This window comes from Oncorhynchus nerka, linkage group LG9b, assembly GCF_034236695.1.
Source record: "Oncorhynchus nerka isolate Pitt River linkage group LG9b, Oner_Uvic_2.0, whole genome shotgun sequence".
Lineage (NCBI taxonomy): Eukaryota > Metazoa > Chordata > Actinopteri > Salmoniformes > Salmonidae > Oncorhynchus > Oncorhynchus nerka.
Genome location: NC_088424.1, coordinates 2716979 through 2734702, shown reverse-complemented (window position 1 = coordinate 2734702; position 17724 = coordinate 2716979). Strand labels below are relative to the sequence as shown.

The following is a 17724-nucleotide window of genomic DNA, read 5'->3' as shown; positions in this document are numbered from 1 at the left end:
CTTTCTATTTCTCTTAGCTAGTCCTCCTGGTTTTGACCCTTGCATGTTTTCTGGTCTCTGTGCCCACCTGCCTGACCACTCTGCCTGCCCCCGACCCTGAACCTGCCCGCCGACCTGTACCTCTGCCTTCCTCTGGATTACCGACCTCTGCCTGCCTTGACCTGTCTTCTGCTTGTCCCTGTTGGAACATTAAATATTGTTACTTCGACAGTCTGTATCTGGGTCCTACTTTGATTCCTGATAGAATTAAGTTTGGTTGTAAATACAACCAGATATCAACATTTGAAGGAGATGTTTCTTCTGCTTGGATAGTTTCATCTGTGCCGCTGATTTAGTCTGGCTTTAATTCCATTTAGTCTACAATGAATAAATGATGTTGGATACATGTCTCCCTATCAACCAAAAATCTAAGTTAAAGTATAGGACTAAATACAATGAACCTTTTTAAAGTGCATTTAAAATTTGATTTGATCCTATTTTTTTAACAGAGTTTTGGTTGAGATGGAAACCTGAATCCAACATATCAATTATTAATTTGTAGAGACACTGGAATGAATTAGTCAGTGGCACAGGTGGAACTATCCAAGCAGTAGATAAATCTCCGTTAAATAATTATATTTAGTTGCGTTTGTCAACCAAACACAATTCAATATTACTTTTATAGTATAGTGACCAGCCTAAAGTTAAGGCTATCTTACAAACACACTAATGTAACATTAAACCTTAAAATGTGACCATGGATGTGTTACTCATTTTAAGGTCACTAGCTATACATTTCTTCTGATGTAATCATATAAAGCGTGAATGTTCAAAATAGCATGCATAGGTCATCGCAGGTCTGTGGAGATCGTTTTGGAAAGTCAATCTTAAATTAATCATCCTTTATTATCAGCGCGCTGGAGAGGTTCCAACCAACTCAATGCACCATAGTACACCTCAATCAGGAGCTCTGCTGGGGCAGTCCCAGCAGTTGTCTTATATACAGCTATACACAGACAAGTTATATTTACATGATTTAGCATAATTAATTCATCATTACTATTTTGTTTCATAACTTGTGACAGACCAATACCTCCCGAGTCTTCTTCTCTCTAAGCTGAGACCTTGACACTGAGATATCTTTTGTTCTTAAAACAAAGGTCTGGGCGTACTGCCAGCTACTGATAGTGAGGATTTGTACAGTAAGTCACTTGCATGATCACAGAAAACGGTTCATAGAAAAGCACATGAATAGGACACAGAAATGAGTTATTAGAAAAGCACAGACCAAAAAAATTCCAGCACAAGATCTTCACACTTGCTGTAAAAATCTGATCACTTGCACCATGTACTTTTAATGTAATCTCAACTGTAATCGAAGTCATTTGGTTCTGCTATTAGATTAAGCACAGCGACAACTCAATCTGTCATATAAATAATGAAAGTATGTGACAATGTATTCCCATTTGAACTTTGCTGGGCTTTTAAAATGGTTGAAATCGCAGTGATAGACATTTGGGTAACAATTTTACCAAAAATCTGACATTGTTTCCCCATTGGAATTTGGTGGTGCTTTTAGATGTTTGAAAGCATAGTGATAACACAGTGGAAATTCAACTATCTTGTGGCTGTCTTTTTGAATGGGTGAATATAGATTGTAATCTGATTGATCAATGTCTCAACCAAATATTACCCAATTATCCATGTTGAAATCACATGGTGCACACAGTGGTGAAAGAGAAGGAAGAGAGAAGACAACTTTGAAGAAGCCACATAAGAAAAATCAAGAATCAAAGAAACTGAGTGAAATGCCTTGAAGAAAGATGTATTTTCTGACATGGTGTGAGGATATTAGCAGGCTCCATGGGCTCACCTGGAGGTCCGGGTCTGCCTGCTGGTCCTGGCGGACCAGGTGGTCCGGTTGTGGCTCCTGTGCAGTCAGTATGTGCGTAACCAGGTGGTCCTTGGGAACCTACCCCACCTTTACTTCCTACAAACAGACAAGGCCATAACTGCTTTGGGAGTATATGCACCAGTATGTAAATGCATCTGTGTGTATGCTGTTGAGTGTGGATGAATTCGTTCAGAGAGCTTAAGTGAAGTGTGTGATAGAAATGGGGTTAGCAAAATGTGGGTGTGTCCCACGTCTGTATCTGTGTGTGTGTGTCCCATGACCATCCCGTGTCTGAGTCTTGTCTGCCCTGTCCTATCTCTGTGTCCATCTGTGTGTACAGTAAGTACCTTTGGGGCCTGGTGACCCATTGAGGCCTATTGGTCCTGGATTCCCTGGTCGTCCCAGTAGCCCTGGGTCTCCTGGAGGTCCCCGGGCCCCAACATCACCTTGGAAACCGTTAGGGCCGACTGGAGCTGGGGCCCCAAACCCAACATCACCCTGAAAGTAGATGGAAGGATGCATAATGGTTAGCGGGATGGATGGAACGACTGAGGGAATTTTGAAGGCTAGATGGATGAAAGGATGGAATGGTGGGTGGATGGATGGATTGTTCGGTAATGACAGACATAGATTGACAGACAAACATGGCAGGTTTGGTGTTCAGTACCTTTGACCCTGGAACCCCAGGGATTCCCAGTGTGCCCGGTCGTCCAGGGTAGCCGCTTCCAGAGGTACCTGGGGGTCCCGGGTGCCCTTTGTCACCTAGGAGACAGACAGCAACACAAGTCCTACTAACAAATGCACACACACATACATCCACAAGTAACTGGATGTAACATTTTGGAAAAAACATGAAGACAATGTAAAATGTATATTTAAAAGAGATGTAGGCATGACTCACCTTTCGTTCCAGTGGGTCCTCGTCCTCCCAGGGTGGAGAATACACCACTGTCTCCTTTCTCCCCCTGGTAACCATGTAGTCCATGTAAACCAACACTACCACGAGGACCTGTGTGGATAAACTCAACTCAATGATTATTTCCTATCATGTTTTGACCATAATGGTCTTTGTCAGGTGCTAATGGCAGTAAAGCTACTAAAAGCAAAACTTCAATTTGGGTCGGAGTGGCTCCACACAACATGGAGTTTGGTGGCATTTCAGTTCTAGCCTGGAACCAAAGATGATTTGCTCCTTTTAACTGTTGTAACAAAGCATATTGGTTTGGAAATGCCACCAAGCTCAGCGTAGTATAGACCTCCAGCCACCCCTCTCATGCTGCGGTTAGGGCCCCATTTTGGTTGCTCACCTGGGGGGCCCTGTAACCCAGGCAGACCCATCTGTCCTGGTGGACCTGGGACTCCCTGGTAAGCCACTCTTTTGCTGGGCTCACCTTTCTGACCTGGTGGGGATAGAGGGGGGAGAACATTGGGTCAGACCATCAGCATAAATAGGGGCAATTATCAGGAAGACAGTCATCATAGACACACACACAATTAAATAGTATAATGTACGCAAAGGAGGCTCAAATGTGGTACAAGTGTATGTGTGAGCCATGGACTGTATATGAATGGTCAAAACCATAGATCACGTGACACCATTCATTCCTATGCAAAGACTCAATAGCGCATTTGAAGCCAAGTAAGTCGATTTTAGTGACTAAGATGGCGTCTCATGGGGGAGATTTTCAAGACATAACATGCGTTTGAGCTACTCCAGGAAGCGACGTTGCAGGCTAGCACTATGTTGCCCCCTCATTGAATATCTCAAGTTGGTCGACCTGGGTACTGCAAGCTGATGCTATTAGCCACTAAATTATCCTGCAATTAAAAAAAAAATTGAAGGACATACAGTTGAAATTGGAAGTTTACATACATCTTAGCCAAATATATTTAAACTCGGTTTTTCCATAATTTCTGACATTTAATCTTTGTAAAAGTCTTTTATGAATGTGAAATGTCAGAATAATAGTAGAGAGAATTATTTATTTCAGCTTGTATTTCTTTCATCACATTCCCAGTAAGTCAGACATTTACATACACTCAATTAGTATATGGTAGCATTGCCTTTAAATGATTTGTTTCGGGTAGACTTCCACAAGCTTCCCACAATAAATTGAGTGAATTTTGGCCCATTCCTACTGACAGATCTGGTGTAACTGAGTCAGGTTTGTAGGCCTCCTAGCTCGCATATGCTTTTTCAGTTCTGCCCACAGATTTTCTATGGGATTGAGGTCAGGGCTTTGTGATGGCCACTCCAATACCTTGACTTTGTTGTCCTTAACTTCTTTGAGACTGGGGGCAGTATTGGGTAGCTTGGATAAAAAGGTGCCCGGAGTAAACTGCCTGCTACTCAGCCATAAAAGCTAGAATATGGATATAATTAGTACATTTGGATAGGGAACACTCTGAAGTCTCTAAAACTGTTTGAATGATGTCTGTGAGTACAACATAACACATTTGGCAGGCAAAAACCTGAGATAAAAATCCAACCAGGAAGTGGGAAATCTGAGGTTTGTAGTTTTTCAAGTCATTGCCTATCGAATATATAGTGTCTATGGGGTCATATTGCACTTCCTACGGCTTCCACTAGATGTCAACAGTCTTTAGAACCTTGTTTGAGGCTTCTACTGTGAAGGAGGGGGGAATGGGAGCTGAATGAGTCAGAGGTCTGGCAGAGTGCCATGAGCTGACCACGCGCGTTCACCTGAGAGTTAGCTTGCGTTCCATTGCAGTTCTACAGACAAAGGAATTCTCCGGTTGGAACATTATTGAAGATTTATAATAAAAACATCCTAAAGATTGATTCTATACTTCGTTTGACATGTTTCTACGAACTGTAATATAACTTTTCGTCTGAACTTTCGCTTGGACTTGCCTGCGCGTCGTGAGTTTGGATTGTGTACTAAACGCAAAACAGGAGGTATTTGGACATAAAGGATGGACTTTATCGAACAAATCAAACATTTATCGTGGAACTGGGATTCCTGGGAGTGCATTCTGATGAAGATCATCAAAGGTAAGTGAATATTTATAATGCTATTTCTGACTTCTGTTGACTGCACAACATGGCGGATTTCTGTTTGGCTGTTTTGTTGTCTGAGCACTGTACTCAGATTATTTCATGGTGTGCTTTTTCGGTAAAGCTTTTTTGAAATCTGACACAGCGGTTGCATTAAGGAGAAGTTTATCTAAAGTTCCATGTATAACAATTGTATTTTCATGAGCATTTATGATGAGTATTTCTGTAAATTGATGTGGCTCTCAAAATCACCGAATGTTTTGGAACTACTGAACATAACATGCCGATATAAACTCAGATTTTTGGATATAAATATGAACTTTATCAAACAAAACATACATGTATTGTGTAACATGATGTCCTATGAGTGTCACCTGATGAAGACCATCAAATCATTCGCCGTAAAGCCTTTTTGAAATCAGACACTGTGGCTGGATTAACGAGAAGTTTATCTTTAAAATAGTGTAAAATAGTTGTATGCTTGAGGAATTTTAATTATGAGATTTCTGTTGTTTTGAATTTGGTGCCCTGCACTTTCACTGGCTGTTGTTGAGGTGGGACGCTACCGCGTCCCGAATATCCCAGAGGTTAAGACATTTTGCCACAACTTTGAAAGTATGCTTGGGGTCATTGTCCATTTGGAAGACCCATTTGCGACTGAGCTTTATTAAATCTTTAACTTCCTGACTGATGTCTTGAGATGTTGCTTCAATATATATACATAATTTTCCCACCTCGTGATGCCATCTATTTAGTGTTCACCAGTCCCTCCTCATGATGCCATCTATTTAGTGTTCACCAGTCCCTCCTGCAGCAAAGCACCCCCACAACATGATGCTGCCACCCTGTGCTTCAAGGTTGGGATGGTGTTTTTCGGCTTGCAAGGCTCCCTCTTTCTCCTCCAGACATAACGCTTGTCATGATGGCCAAACAGTTCTATTTTTGTTTCATCAGACTAGAGGACTTAGTGTATGTACATTTCTGACTGTTCTGGTGTACTGGAATAGTGATACAGTGAATTATAAGTTTAATAATCTGTCTGTAAACAATTATTGGAAAAATGACTTGTGTCATGCACAAAGTAGATGTCCTAACTGACTTGCCAAAACTATAGTTTGTTAATTAACAAGAAATTTGTGGAGTGGTTGAAAAACGAGTTTTAATGACTCCACCCTAAGTGTATGTAAACTTCTGACTGTTCTGGTGTAATATAAGTAATTATTGTTTCCATGATTGTCTTCACATTTGTTGTTTATTTACACAAATATTGCCCAAGAAGATTGCACATTTTCACATTGACTATAGGGGAGGATTCTGCTTTCGAAAAAACAACAGCTTGCAGTACCCCGGTCTGCCGGGGTACTTCATGGCTTCAATGAGAGGTGGTGTGTGCATGCAAGTATGTGTTTTGCTTTACCTGGGTAGCCAGCTATGCCAGGTAGACCTGGTACCCCACTATTGCCTTTGGATCCTGGGTGGCCAAGAGATCCTATGCCTACTGGACCTGGCAACCCATCTGGTCCTTGGTATCCCTGTGGTCCGGGAGGGCCTGGGACACCACCATCTCCCTTCAGACCCGGCGGCCCATAGTACTGGCAGAGGGGACAGACTATAACCTCAGTCCATCATCAAACATCAGTTCTTCACAAAACATTAGTTGGCATAACATTACTGCTTCACAGTAACAAATGTTGAACATTCATAAAGTGTCATTTCCATGTAAATGGACCCATTAGCACCAAAATGTAAAGTTAATTGGAAAATGTCAAATTGGGCTTCAAATGAAAGCTAAAGACTATATTTTGGGGAAATTAAGGCATAGATACATTTTTCAACCATTTTCCCATGAAAAAAAATTGGGCATTAGCAAAGGCTTTGATTTCAAGTCAAACAGATGGAAAAGGGGTCTACCAGAAAAAGTCTAAAACGGTATTGGAAATCCATCAAAACACAATAATGTTGAAGTAAAGACCCCTACTAACTAATATCAACATTTATATTTAGTTTGAGAAATGATTTGATACTGATACTGTAGCTAGCTAAGGAACAGCAAGCCTAGTGGTAGATCGAATCCCTGAGCTGGCAAGGTAAAAGTATGTCAATCTACCCCTGAACAAGGCAGTAAACCCACTGTTCCTAGGCTGTCATTGTAAATAATAATATTTTTTCTCAACTGACTTGTCTAGTTAAAAAATACATCAATCAAAAATATATAATATGGCTCTGGCAGAAAATAACAAAACTTGTTTGCAAGCATTCAGCAACGTACACAGCTGGCAGTTTCATAGTAACGGTGTCACTGGCCTGAATCTATTCTCTTTATAAAGCATATATAATTACACACACACATATATAATAATCTAGGCACCGAAGAGCCCGGATCTTAATCCCATTGAGCACGTCTGGGACCTGTTGGATAGGAGGGTGAGGACTAGGGCCATTCCCCCCAGAAATGTCCGGGAACTTGCAGGTGACTTGGTGGAAGAGTGTGGTAACATCTCACAGCAAATCTGGTGCAGTCCATGAGGAGGAGATGCACTGCAGTACTTAATGCAGCTGGTGGCCACACTGTTACTTTTGACCCCCCTTCGTTCAGGGACACATTATTCAATTTATGTTAGCCACATGTCTGTGGAATTTGTTCAGTTTATGTCTCAGTTGTTGAATCTTGCTAGGTTCATAAAAATATTCACACATGTTAAGTTTGCTGAAAATTAACACAGTTGATAGTGAGAGGATGTTTCTTTTTTTGCTGAGTTTATATAAGAACCAGGATAGTCGGTGAGGTTAAACTCTCTGCAACACACTTAAGAGTGTGCGGTCGACCAGCTTCATCGTTGCAATAATGAATCAATATTAAATAAAGATGATTGTTTGAAGAAATGAGAAAGTCTCTCTCACTTGATTAGAATATTCCACGACAGGAGAAGTCTTCAACTTCAAAACTTTTCTCCATAGCAGAGCTAGCTTCGCTTTCCTCTCCATTAGCCTTTTTTCCCACATGAAACCACACCCCCAAACCACACTCCCAAGATAATTTACGTTTGGCTTCAGTCATGTCCGCTAGCATTTCTTAATGAGCATGCTAAACATCAAGACCAAATCAGTAAGCTCAGCCCCCATTTAAAGGGACAGTACACCCAAATTACAAATTTACTTCAGTTTAAAGAACCTAAAAATGCATTCAAATCATTTGCATTTCAGAAAAAAAGTAGCTATTGAAAATCCTCACCGGATCACCCTTGGGGCCTCGTTGGCCCTTGCGTCCAGGGAAGCCAGTGTTCCCGTGATTTCCATCCTTCCCCGATCTGCCAGCTAGTCCTGGGGATCCTTTCTCTCCCTTTATCCCGCGGTGGTTGTGGGAACCTGGATTGCCCTTCATCCCCGGGGGCCCTGGAACACCTGAGGGGCCGTGGGGACCCTGTAAGACAGACAGGAGTTGTCATGGTTACGGTAACCCAGAAGCCTTCAATAAATTATTGCAGCAATACCATAGATACAGTATCCTAGCAACACCATGGATACTGTATACCAGCAGCACCATGGATACAGTACCCAAGCAACACCAATGATATGGTATCCTACCAACAACATGGATACAAGGTCTGAACCAGTGGTTTTCAACCGGTGTGCTGTGGCACACTGGTGTGCCTTGAGGAGCTCAGGTGTGCTGCAAAACATTTCCTAATCTTGATAATTTTTTTGAACACTTAGAAAAGGGACCTGTGGAATGCACATGGCATTTTGAATTGGGAGCACCAGTGCCGCTCAGACAATAAATTGAATGGCACATGGTTACACCTGTATCGTTGTTTCAAGTCCAATTCGCTCAGGCTGTTACATTTGTATAATTTGAGGTGCGCGCATCACGAGAAAAGTCATTTGTATAATTTTTTGCTTTTAGGCTTAGTTGTACCACAGACAGATTTGATATAGAAAAAAACGGAGTATTTGGCTTTGAGCCCATGGTTGCACCTTTACAACGCATAAAACCACTGGTCTCTAGCTCAAACCTTTCAAAACTAAAGACCTATTTTACTGGAGCTTCTTTCTTTCTGGCGAGAATTGCGGGATGCTCTTATAAGGGGTACACAAAAAATGAATAATCTTAAATAAGGAACTATGCAAACTATATTTCAAAGAAACCCTATTTCATCTATTAAAAATGTTTGTTACAGAAAATAGATGATTTGCAGTATAGATCCGATGAGATGGCGGGCAATACATACATTTATGGGGAAGTGTAACAGTTCAAAAAAGTTTGGGAACCACTGATCTAAGCTACGCTACAAAGGAAGAGGTGTCACTATGGAAATAATATAATTGCAAAAACCCCAGGCAGTATCACAGTGACATTGCAAGGTAAAATATAATAGCATTCAGTATCTGTATAGTGGAGTAATTATGTAGGTAGTCTTACCGGTTGACCAGGTGGTCCTGATGGGCCTTTGATTCCTGGCTCTCCTTTGGGCCCTGGTCCTGCATTAAAGCCTGTGAGACGAGGGTGTATTCAAATGGACTCTGATTGTTACAGGTATAAATATAATGAAGAGCTGACACTATCCCCCGTTCTATGTGACAGACAATCAGTTTTGTTCTACACAATAAAAATGTTTTCTGTATGTATTTTACCCCCTTTTTCTCCTCAATTTCAATCTTGTCTCATCGCTGCAACTCCCCAACGGGCTCGGAGGGGGCGGGGGTTGAGTCATGCATCCTGCGAAACATGACCCGCCAAACCGCGCTTCTTTACACCCGCCTGCTTAACCAGGAAGCCAACCGCACCAATGTGTTGGAGGAAAGACTTTCGCCTGACGACCGAGGTCAGCCTGCATGCGCCCGGCCTGCCACAAGGGGTCACTAGAGCGCGGTGAGCCAAGTAAAGTACCCCCGGTTAAACCCTCCCCCAACTCAGACGACGCTGGGCCAATTGTGCGCCGCCCTACTGGACTCCCGATCACAGCCGGTTGTGGTACAGCCCGTGATCCAAGCAGGATATGTAGTGTCGCCTTTAGCACTGCAATGCAGTGCCTTAGACCGCTGCGCCACTCGGGACGCCCTTACACAATACATTTCTATGTGAACGTTTTTTTTATGCTGCAGATGTTGTTACCTGGGAATCCAGGCTGACCGGGGGGTCCTGGGGGTCCCTGTTCTCCAGAACCTTTTCCTGTACACAACCTACAGACCTCTCCTTTCTGACCTGTAGTGGAGAAAGAGTGACACAATGACACAAAGTGACACAAACACTTGATACCAAGTGACACACCACAATGCCAATGTCGGTGGAATTCCACCAATGAGACAGAAGGGTTTGTGGACAGCCCCATCAACAAGCAGTGATGACCCAGAATGTCCATCCAATCAGAAACCATGAAGAATCAGAGGGAGCTCACCTTTTAAACCATATTGGCCACTGTACCCTTGTTCGCCTGTCAAGCCCTTGGCTCCCTTTTCCCCTGGAGGTCCTATAAAGCCCTTAAGATTTCCTACAACAAGAAAAAAACAAGTACCTTATTTTTAATCAACTTTTTTTTAATCAAAAAGTTCTCAATAAATGACTGTGGGAGTAATTTATGGATTTGTTTCATTTCTCATGTGAAAAGTAAATGTGAGCTCGTGAGATCAGGTTGATTTAACAAGGCTAGAATATCAGAGCTGTGAACATTACATTATTTCTGGAGAGTAAGTCTACCTGAGTCTCCAGATGGTCCTGGGGGTCCAGGGTCTCCACTTTCCCCAGTTGTTCCTGGAAAGCCCTCTCTGCCTGGCTCGCCGTCGATGATGGGTCCTTGGTCTCCTTTATCTCCTTTAGGTCCAATCGCTCCGCGATTGTAGGGATCATCTCCATAGTTAGGAGCTGTGAATGAGAAGATAGAGCCCGTGTACACACTTGATTGCGATGATGGAGAATGAGTGAGGGAGTGAATGAATGAGTGAGGATCAGCACTTACCTGGAGATCCAGGAGGCCCCTGGAAACCGGTGCTACCTGGAAAACAGGTTGATATGTTTAGCTATACAGACACACTTATTGGTCAAGTTGGTGAATGAGGCGGGATTATACAGTGCTACTCAACGTCCGATTGGATAGGATGGTGAATATCAATGAGGGTGTGTATGCTAGATATGCGTAGAGTACCTGGGGGACCAGTAACTCCAGTGGGACCTGGAGGGCCAGCGAACCCTTGTTGTCCTTTGGCACCCCCGGAGCCAAACACGGCCTCACCAATCATGGTCACCTATGGGGAGGCCAGAGAGACCAGGGCACGTGTTCATAAAGCGTCTCAGAGTAGGAGTTCATGTAATCTTAGTCATTCTAATCCTATCACTATGATCTAAAATGCTAAACTGATCCTAGATCAGCACTCTCTGAGATACTTTTCAGGCACATTGACTCACCTCCCCGGGGTCACCATCTTGACCCTGACCACCTTTCTGTCCCTGTAGACACGTAAAAAAATAGATCTATCATTGCCAGACACGCACGCACACGTACAATGCAGTCAGAAAGTATTCAGACCACTTCCCTTTTTCCACATTTTGTTACGTTACAGCCTTATTCTGATGAAATAAATATTTTCCTCATCAATCTAAATGCAATACCCCACAATGATGAAGCAAAAACAGTTTTTTTTTTGGAAATGTAGGCACATTTAAAAAACAGAATTATCTTATTTACATAAGTATTGAGACCATTTGCTATGAGACTCGAAATTGAGCTCAGGTGCATCCTGTTTCCATTGATCATCCTTGAGATGTTTTTACAACTTATTGGATTCCACCTGTGGTAAATTCAATTGATTGGACATGATTTGGAAAGGCACACACCTGTTTATATAAGGTCCGTGTCACACCCTGACCATAGTTTGCTTTGTATGTTTCTATGTTTTGTTTGGTCAGGGTGTGATCTGAGTGGGCATTCCATGTTGTGTGTCTAGTTTGTCTGTTTTTGTGTTTGGCCTGATATGGTTCTCAATAAGAGGCAGGTGTTAGTCATTGTCTCTGATTGGGAACCATATTTAGGTAGCCTGTTGGGTTTTGTGGGTGATTGTCTCCTGTGTTAGTGTTTGTACCACACGGGACTGGTTTCGGGTTTTCACATTTATTGTTTTGTAGTTTGTTCATATATAGTTTTTCTTATTAAAAAACCATGAACTTCAACCACGCTGCGTATTGGTCCGCCTCTCCTTCGACAGAAGAACCCCGTTACAGTCCGACAGTTGACAGTGCATGTCAGATAAAAAACCAAGGCATTAGGTTTAAGGAATTGTCTGTAGAGCGCAGAGACAGGATTGTGTCGAGGCACAGATCTGTGGAAGGGTACAAAACATTTCTAAAGCATTGAAGGTCCCCAAGAACATAGTGGTCTCCATCATTCTTCAATGGAAGAAGTTTTGAACCACCAATACTCTTCCTAGAGCTGGCCGCCCAGCCAAACTGAGCAATCAGGGGAGAAGGGCCTTGGTCAGGGAGGTGATCAGGAACGCGATGGTCACTCTGACAGAGCTCCAGAGTTCATCTGTGGAGATGGGAGAACCTTCCAGAAGGACAACCATCTCTGCAGCACTCCACCAAACAGGCCTTTATGGTAGAGTGGCAAGACGGAAGCCACACCTCAGTAAAAGGCACATGACAGCCCGCTTGGAGTTTTCCAAAAGGCACCTAAAGGACACTGACCATGGGAAACAAGATTCTCTGGTCTGATGAAACCAAGATTGAACTCTTTGGCCTGAATGCCAAGCGTCTGGAGGAAACCTGGCACCATCCCTATGGTGAAGCATGGTGGTGGCAGCATCATGCTGTGGGGATGCTTTTCAGCAGCAGGGACTGGGAGACTAGTCAGGATCGAGGGAAAGATAAATGGAGCAAAGAGAGATCCTTGATGAAAACCTGCTTCAGAGCACTCAGGACCTCAGACTAGGGCGAAGATTCACCTTCCAACAGGACAACGATAGATTGATGAGGGGATTTTTAAGAAAAATCTATTTTAGAATAGGGCTGTAAAGTAACAAAATGTGGAATACTTTCTGAATGCACTGTACACACACACACACACACACACACACACAGACAGACACAGACACACACACAGACACAGACAGACACACACACACACACACACACACACACACAGACACAGACACAGACACACACAGACACAGACACACACACACACACAGACACAGACACACACAGACACACACACAGACAGACACAGACACACAGACACACACACAGACACACAGACACACACACACACACAGACAGACACAGACACAGACACAGACACACACACAGACACACACAGACACAGACACACACACACACACACACACAGACAGACACAGACACAGACACAGACACACACAGACACACAGACACACAGACACACACACACACAGACAGACACAGACACAGACACAGACACACAGACACACACACACACACACACACATTATAAACATGAAAATAATTGCGGTAATGACTGACCCATGGTCCAGGGATTCCATCAGGACCTGCTGAACCGTGATTCCCATTTCTCCCCTGAAGGGCAAGACTGTATAATTATTCTAACCTTACAAATAGCACAAATAACACAACACACACACACACACACACACACACACACACACACACACACACACACACACACACACACACACACACAGAGAATATGTTTTATTATCCTTGTAGGGACTTAAAATTGATTTCCATTCAAAATCCTAACCTAAACCTTAACCCCTAACGCTAAAGCTTATCTCCTAATTCTAATCCTAACTCTAAACCCAACCCCTAAACTTAAAATAGCCTTTGTCCTCATGGGGACCTGGGAAATGTCGCCACAAGGGAAGTATTCCTTGTTTTACTTGTGGGGACGTCCGGTATCCACGAGGATATTACTACAACCCCTGGGTTTCCTTGTCAGTTGATGAGACAGCTACCTTATATCCAGCGGGTCCTCGATCCCCATCCTTCCCTGGCCTTCCCTAAAAGGGAATTCATGACAGTCAGTCCTCCAAAAGGAGAAGGCACATCTCTCAGTCCTCTTATCACTTAGTACTGTTTCACAGCTAATCATCGACACCAACACCACATTATTACATTGCATCACATGTTCATTCTATCACACTGCTCAGAGGCATGAAATCCTCCCATCACTCTCATCATCATAACCACATCAGTCATAACATCATGTATCACGTGTCATTCCTTAGGTCAGTCACCTATACAGTGTAATGGCATAATGCTCATATTACATTTATACCCTATGTGGAGTCAGTGTTATACCTCAGTACCAACGTCCCCTTGGTCCCCTTTTGCTCCTTTAAAATGGATGTGGCCAGCATAACCCTGAGGGCAGACAGAGAGGTTGATTGAACAAACAAACAGACAAGTCAAGACAGGACAGTTCATCTAATTGACTGTTAAACTTCTGAATCTAAAGCTAAGATTCCAGGAGACACTACATGATAGCACCGCTATGACATTGAACATGATGGCGTTGTAACATGTCCACTTACGACCGCTCATGTCAGATGACCAGAGGTAGCGGTTTGCATTACAACTCTAGTGACATAGCACCCATGGACAGAAACCTCCCTATGTCAGGGGAGTCATATGGTAGACTAAAATGTCGTAGAGAAACGACACTGTCACACACACACACACACACACACACACACACACACACACACACACACACACACACACACACACACACACACACCCCCCCACACACACACACACACACACACACACACGACCCTGTCAAATCAAATGTAACTGGATGATTCTGCCCAGAAAACATACTGTGGATGATTAAAAGCTAGATAGATATGCATGAGGAGTGAGAAACAAGGAGATGACTTACAAGTGAACCCTTACAGCCCTTCTCACCCAGTTCACCTATCTCTCCCTGCAGAGAGAAATGACCAGGGTCAGCTGACCTCCATCACACCAATCAGTGAGGTTTTCTGATTTGTCATACAGATTTCTTAAAGGGTAGATATTACTCCACACACATCACAGGATTTATTGATTAATCACAGTAAATGATCATCTTAATCACTAAAAAGATTTTTATCAGGTCACAATTGCGGGCACTAAAAGGTCATGTTGTGGTATTGGCAATCTCTCGTGGACAGACTACGTAAACATAAATGGTACTGTAGATCTGTCCGGTGGTTGGACAAATCACGATTTTGCAGGAGTTAGCATCTTTTTGAAATTCTGAAGGGGAGGGGACATAGATTTACCCGTAACTTGCAAAGAGAGAGGGTGGAGCTCTTCGTTCCAGCTCTGATCCTCGTTTTTATCTCTTCTCTTAACACGTATGGACCCAGAATTTAATGGAGCATCTGACCAATTACGGAACACTTTAGATCTGGGTTAACCGAAATTACGGTAAAACATCAGCTGTGCTCTATTGAACTTGCCTGTTGCAATGAAACCAATAGAAAATAATTTTAAGGCAGGCTAAAGCAAATGATCAAAGTAGTTTAAAGATTTCAAATAGTGTTTGAACCCAGGTCTGACATGGCTTGACTATACCTTCATATCGAAGGGAGCGTGGGCGTATAGCTTGATCCCTTTCGGTCCCGGGACTCCAGGGGGCCCTTGGTGTCCCTAGAAGAGAAATGGAACCAGTCACACATATATCCTGTACATTGAATGGAATTCATATTTCATCCACCTGTATGTGTAAAGTACATCACACTGCTTGCTTAGCAAGTACCACCTCCTCCCGATTCGGCCCATACCTGGCGCCAACTCTGGACCTCTGCCTCACAAACACACGTGACCGTGCTCCCTAAAGCGTCTTAGCTGATTGCGCCACCTCAAAAGCTAGCTAATGAGGCGAAGCAAGCTTGACACTTAAGGCTGAGGAGTAGTTTCACACATCCCCATGTGCTACATATACATGCAAATTATGATGTTAGGATGTTAGGATGAGCTAGTCATTGAGAGGAACCTGGTCCAAGAGGACAGCAGGGTTAGTATAACAGATACCGGTAATCACAAGCATTAACACACATTTACATTATGGTATACATGTAACACAAACAAGAAAACACAGAGTTCTCGCCTTCATATTTCAAGTGCAGCTCCGCAGACTGGCCACACAGTGGCAGTGCAAAGAAGGCCATGTCTTAATAACTACAAAACATAGACTACTCTAAAAGGCATTCAATGCCACCATTTATAAGGTACTGAAGTAATTGGATTCTGTATAGGTAGAAATTATATATATGGTTATGAGTTTTAGCATAAGAGAAACAAAGGTGAGATATAATCAAGCATTAAACGTAAGCATGATTTCAAGTATTCCATTTGAGAGATTCAGAGATCTGAGGACTAGGAGATTTAGGCGAGTTATACATGAATAAAGCAAAAATAATGAGTTACAATGTCTTTACTGTCTTTACCTTTAGACCACGAGGGCCAGGGATACTAGAGCTGCGTCCCTCTTGACCCTACAGAAAAGGTCAACAGTTACAGCACAACTGAGCCACCTTCCATTGACCTCAAATATCCCACTGTCTCTTTCACACACACACACACACACACACACACACACACACACACACACACACACACCTATTACCTTTAATCCTGGTGCTCCATGTAGGCCTATCAATCCCTTGATAGAGAGAGTAACAATAATGCACAATAAGACACAACTATACACAGTATGTTACAACCCTTACATAAGTATTATCTATTGCGCCTCAATATTATACAAACCAATGGCATATCTGTGAAAAACCTAATAAAGAAGTATTTTGCAACATTTACATAGCATAGCCAAGCTCAGTCCAGGCAAAACAATTAACTTACCTCAACCCCAAGAAGTCCAGCTTCCCCTGGTGGTCCCGTCGGTCCTGGTGACCCAGAGACACCCTGTAAGACACCACAGAGAGTTGGGTTAATGTCTATCTCTGATAAAGAGAAGAGAGACATGCCCAGTCCCAAATGCCACAAGCCCATAACCCATATGCACTAGTGGATGACAGAGGATTTGATTAGTGTAAGCATAGCAAACATAGCCTATCAGTAGGCAAGGGGATCCATATTGCTAATTGAAAGGACGACACACTGCTTGCTTGGCGAATACCACTTCGCACTTGATCCGTCTCAAGCGCATAATTAGGGGTCCATTTCGGACGAAGGAAAAGGATGAATAGATACTGAAGAAGAAGAAGACATATAGAGGATATAGAGAGGAGATGGAGGGTAAAAGAGAAGTAGGGTACGGAACTGGAGTTTGAGGAGGGACAGAGAGAAGGGAGAACAACCTGGTCACCGTCTCTTCCTCTAGGTCCAGGTGGCCCACTTCCAATTGTTTGAGGTTCACCCTGCACATGCGCACACACACACAACATTTTGAATTCTGCTGATTATTAGAAGGATGGTGATGATGAAGGTATGAGCAGGAGGAGGAGGAAGAGGGATTACCTTTGGTCCAGGTGCTCCAGGTGAACCCTGTCAAATAAAAGACAACTATCAACATTACGGTAAAAGCATATTTTGACAGACAGTAGTGAAACACACAAGTAAAGATGTGCATGTATCCATCTTACTCTTAATCCATCACTGCTGTGGAGACCAGGTGGACCAGTTGAACCCCTCTTCCCCTGCAAAGACATTGTTGGCACCCGTTAGAAGGACTGTCAGCCTGACGACTCACACTTATTATTCTGCTGCTCTGTCATTCGCTACATACTTTAGTCTGAGAGAGCCATAATTGAAGTTGTTTGTGGTGACGAGGGGCACGAGACGCATTGTTCAAAACAAAGTTATCAGCGATTGGATGGTATCTAACCAATTACA

General features: G+C 43.0%; 1 protein-coding gene across 1 annotated transcript in view; it reads right to left on the bottom strand.

The window, feature by feature from the left end:
- The window catches only part of LOC115114108 (collagen alpha-5(IV) chain-like), a 65511-nt gene that overhangs the window by 18401 nt on the left and 29386 nt on the right, over nt 1-17724 (bottom strand). The window contains exons 7-31 of the mRNA XM_065013278.1: nt 17475-17528; nt 17350-17376; nt 17190-17249; nt 16732-16794; nt 16499-16534; nt 16320-16367; nt 15445-15519; nt 14765-14809; nt 14182-14244; nt 13836-13880; nt 13384-13437; nt 11293-11334; nt 11033-11132; nt 10847-10882; nt 10588-10752; nt 10289-10381; nt 10006-10095; nt 9313-9383; nt 8125-8313; nt 6310-6484; nt 3181-3273; nt 2775-2882; nt 2541-2635; nt 2221-2371; nt 1853-1969 (exon numbers count right to left, since the gene is read on the bottom strand). Coding sequence (XP_064869350.1) covers nt 1853-1969; nt 2221-2371; nt 2541-2635; nt 2775-2882; nt 3181-3273; nt 6310-6484; nt 8125-8313; nt 9313-9383; nt 10006-10095; nt 10289-10381; nt 10588-10752; nt 10847-10882; nt 11033-11132; nt 11293-11334; nt 13384-13437; nt 13836-13880; nt 14182-14244; nt 14765-14809; nt 15445-15519; nt 16320-16367; nt 16499-16534; nt 16732-16794; nt 17190-17249; nt 17350-17376; nt 17475-17528 — 2095 coding nt within the window. The remainder of the gene's footprint in view (nt 1-1852; nt 1970-2220; nt 2372-2540; nt 2636-2774; nt 2883-3180; nt 3274-6309; nt 6485-8124; nt 8314-9312; nt 9384-10005; nt 10096-10288; nt 10382-10587; nt 10753-10846; nt 10883-11032; nt 11133-11292; nt 11335-13383; nt 13438-13835; nt 13881-14181; nt 14245-14764; nt 14810-15444; nt 15520-16319; nt 16368-16498; nt 16535-16731; nt 16795-17189; nt 17250-17349; nt 17377-17474; nt 17529-17724) is intronic.